Source organism: Littorina saxatilis, linkage group LG16 (genome assembly GCF_037325665.1).
Source record: "Littorina saxatilis isolate snail1 linkage group LG16, US_GU_Lsax_2.0, whole genome shotgun sequence".
Lineage (NCBI taxonomy): Eukaryota > Metazoa > Mollusca > Gastropoda > Littorinimorpha > Littorinidae > Littorina > Littorina saxatilis.
This window is the reverse complement of record NC_090260.1, coordinates 8,517,213-8,520,700: the sequence shown is the minus strand read 5'-3', so window position 1 is coordinate 8,520,700 and position 3,488 is coordinate 8,517,213. Positions and strand designations below refer to the sequence as shown.

At 54.1% G+C, this 3,488-nt stretch overlaps 1 protein-coding gene across 1 annotated transcript in view; it reads left to right on the top strand.

Moving 5' to 3' along the window:
* The window catches only part of LOC138949839 (glutamic acid-rich protein-like), a gene marked incomplete at its 3' end in the record, with an annotated part of 3,464 nt that extends 222 nt beyond the window's left edge, over positions 1-3,242 (top strand). The window contains exons 1-8 of the mRNA XM_070321618.1: positions 1-644; positions 802-818; positions 1,021-1,427; positions 1,712-1,945; positions 1,990-2,076; positions 2,165-2,366; positions 2,423-3,149; positions 3,182-3,242. The exon at positions 1-644 is cut by the window's left edge and continues 222 nt beyond it. Coding sequence (XP_070177719.1) covers positions 1-644; positions 802-818; positions 1,021-1,427; positions 1,712-1,945; positions 1,990-2,076; positions 2,165-2,366; positions 2,423-3,149; positions 3,182-3,242 — 2,379 coding nt within the window. The remainder of the gene's footprint in view (positions 645-801; positions 819-1,020; positions 1,428-1,711; positions 1,946-1,989; positions 2,077-2,164; positions 2,367-2,422; positions 3,150-3,181) is intronic.
* Between the last annotated feature and the right edge of the window lie 246 nt (positions 3,243-3,488).

The following is a 3,488-nucleotide window of genomic DNA, read 5'->3' as shown; positions in this document are numbered from 1 at the left end:
CACATGGACAAGGAGCACAAGGACAAGGAGCACATGGACAAGGACCACATGGACAAGGAGCGCATGGACAAGGAGCACATGGACAAGGACCACATGGACAAGGAGCACATGGACAAGGACCACATGGACAAGGAGCGCATGGACAAGAAGCACATGGAGCACATTAACAAGGAGCACATGGACAAGGAGCACATGGACAAGGAGCACATGGACAAGGAGCACATGGACAAGGAGCACATGGAGCACATGGACAAGGAGCACGTGGAGCACATGGGCAAGGAGCACATGGACAAGGAGCACATGGACAAGGAGCACATGGACAAGGAGCACAAGGACAAGGAGCACAAGGAGCACAAGGACAAGGAGCACAAGGACAAGGAGCACATGGACAAGGATCACATGGACAAGGAGCACAAGGACAAGGAGCACATGGAGCACAAGGAGCACATGGACAAGGAGCACATGGAGCACATGGAGCACAAGGACAAGGAGCACAAGGAGCACAAGGACAAGGAGCACAAGGACAAGGAGCACATGGACAAGGATCACATGGACAAGGAGCACAAGGAGCACAAGGACAAGGAGCACATGGACAAGGAGCACATGGACAAGGAGCACATGGACAAGGAGCACATGGACAAGGAGCACATGGACAAGGAGCACATGGACAAGGAGCACAAGGAGCACATGGACAAGGAGCACAAGGACAAGGAGCACATGGACAAGGAGCACAAGGACAAGGAGCACATGGACAAGGAGCACATGGACAAGGAACACAAGGACAAGGAGCACATGGACAAGGAGCACATGGACAAGGAGCACATGGACAAGGAGCACATGGACAAGGAGCACAAGGACAAGGAGCACATGGACAAGGAGCACATGGACAAGGAGCACATGGACAAGGAGCACATGGACAAGGAGCACATGGACAAGGAGCACAAGGAGCACATGGACAAGGAGCACATGGACAAGGAGCACATGGACAAGGAGCACAAGGACAAGGAGCACATGGACAAGGAGCGCATATGGACAAGGAGCACATGGACAAGGAGCACATGGACAAGGAGCACATGGACAAGGAGCGCATGGACAAGGAGCGCATGGACAAGGACCACATGGACAAGGACCACATGGACAAGGAGCACAAGGAGCACATGGACAAGGAGCGCATGGACAAGGAGCGCATGGACAAGGAGCACATGGACAAGGAGCACAAGGAGCACATGGACAAGGAGCGCATGGACAAGGAGCGCATGGACAAGGAGCACATGGACAAGGAGCACATGGACAAGGAGCACACGGACAAGGAGCACAGCACAAGGACAAGGAGCACAAGGAGCACAAGGACAAGGAGCACATGGACAAGGAGCACATGGACAAGGAGCTCAAGGAGCACATGGACAAGGAGCACAAGGACAAGGAGCGCATGGACAAGGAGCACATGCACAAGGAGCACAAGGACAAGGAGCACATGGACAAGGAGCGCATGGACAAGGAGCACATGGACAAGGAGCACATGGACAAGGAGCACATGGACAAGGAGCACAAGGAGCACATGGACAAGGAGCACAAGGACAAGGAGCACATGGACAAGGAGCACATGGACAAGGAGCACATGGACAAGGAGCACATGGACAAGGAGCACAAGGAGCACATGGACAAGGAGCACATGGACAAGGAGCACATGGACAAGGAGCACATGGACAAGGAGCACATGGACAAGGAGCACATGGACAAGGAGCACATGGACAAGGAGCACATGGACAAGGAGCACAAGGACAAGGAGCGCATGGACAAGGAGCACATGGACAAGGAGCACAAGGAGCACATGGACAAGGAGCACATGGAGCACATGGACAAGGAACACAAGGACAAGGAGCACATGGACAAGGAGCACATGGACAAGGAGCACATGGACAAGGAGCACATGGACAAGGAGCACATGGACAAGGAGCACATGGACAAGGAGCACATGGACATGGAGCACATGGACAAGGAGCACAAGGACAAGGAGCACATGGACAAGGAGCACATGGACAAGGAGCACAAGGACAAGGAGCACATGGACAAGGAGCACAAGGACAAGGAGCACAAGGACAAGGAGCACAAGGACAAGGAGCACATAGACAAGGAGCGCATGGACAAGGAGCACATGGACTAGGAGCACATGGACAAGGAGCACATGGACAAGGAGCGCATGGACAAGGAGCACATGGACAAGGAGCACATGGACAAGGAGCACATGGACAAGGAGCACAAGGAGCACATGGACAAGGAGCGCATGGACAAGGAGCGCATGGACAAGGAGCACATGGACAAGGAGCACAAGGAGCACATGGACAAGGAGCGCATGGACAAGGAGCGCATGGACAAGGAGCACATGGACAAGGAGCACATGGACAAGGAGCACATGGACAAGGAGCACAGCACAAGGACAAGGAGCACAAGGAGCACAAGGACAAGGAGCACATGGACAAGGAGCACATGGACAAGGAGCTCAAGGAGCACATGGACAAGGAGCACAAGGACAAGGAGCACATGGACAAGGAGCACAAGGACAAGGAGCACAAGGACAAGGAGCACAAGGACAAGGAGCACATGGACAAGGAGCACATGGACAAGGAGCACATGGACAAGGAGCACATGGACAAGGAGCACAAGGACAAGGAGCACATGGACAAGGAGCACATGGACAAGGAGCACATGGACAAGGAGCACAAGGACAAGGAGCACAAGGACAAGGAGCACATGGACAAGGAGCACAAGGACAAGGAGCACATGGACAAGGAGCGCATGGACAAGGAGCACAAGGAGCGCATGGACAAGGAGCACATGGACAAGGACCACATGGACAAGGAGCGCATGGACAAGAAGCGCGTGGACAAGGAGCACATAGACAAGGAGCGCATGGACAAGGAGCGCATGGACAAGGAGCACATGGACAAGGAGCACATGGACAAGGAGCACATGGACAAGGAGCACAAGGAGCACATGGACAAGGAGCACATGGAGCACATGGACAAGGAACACAAGGACAAGGAGCACATGGACAAGGAGCACATGGACAAGGAGCACATGGACAAGGAGCACATGGACAAGGAGCACATGGACAAGGAGCACAAGGACAAGGAGCACAAGGACAAGGAGCACAAGGACAAGGAGCACAAGGACAAGGAGCACATGGACAAGGAGCACAAGGACAAGGAGCACATGGACATGGAGCACATGGACAAGGAGCACATGGACATGGAGCGCATGGACAAGGAGCGCAAGGACAAGGAGCACATGGACAAGGAGCACATGGACAAGGAGCACATGGACAAGGAGCACATGGACAAGGACCACATGGACAAGGACCACATGGACAAGGAGCGCATGGACAAGGAGCACAAGGAGCACATGGACAAGGAGCACATGAACAAGGAGCACATGGACAAGGAGCGCATGGACAAGGAGCGCATGGACTAGGAGCACATGGACAAGGA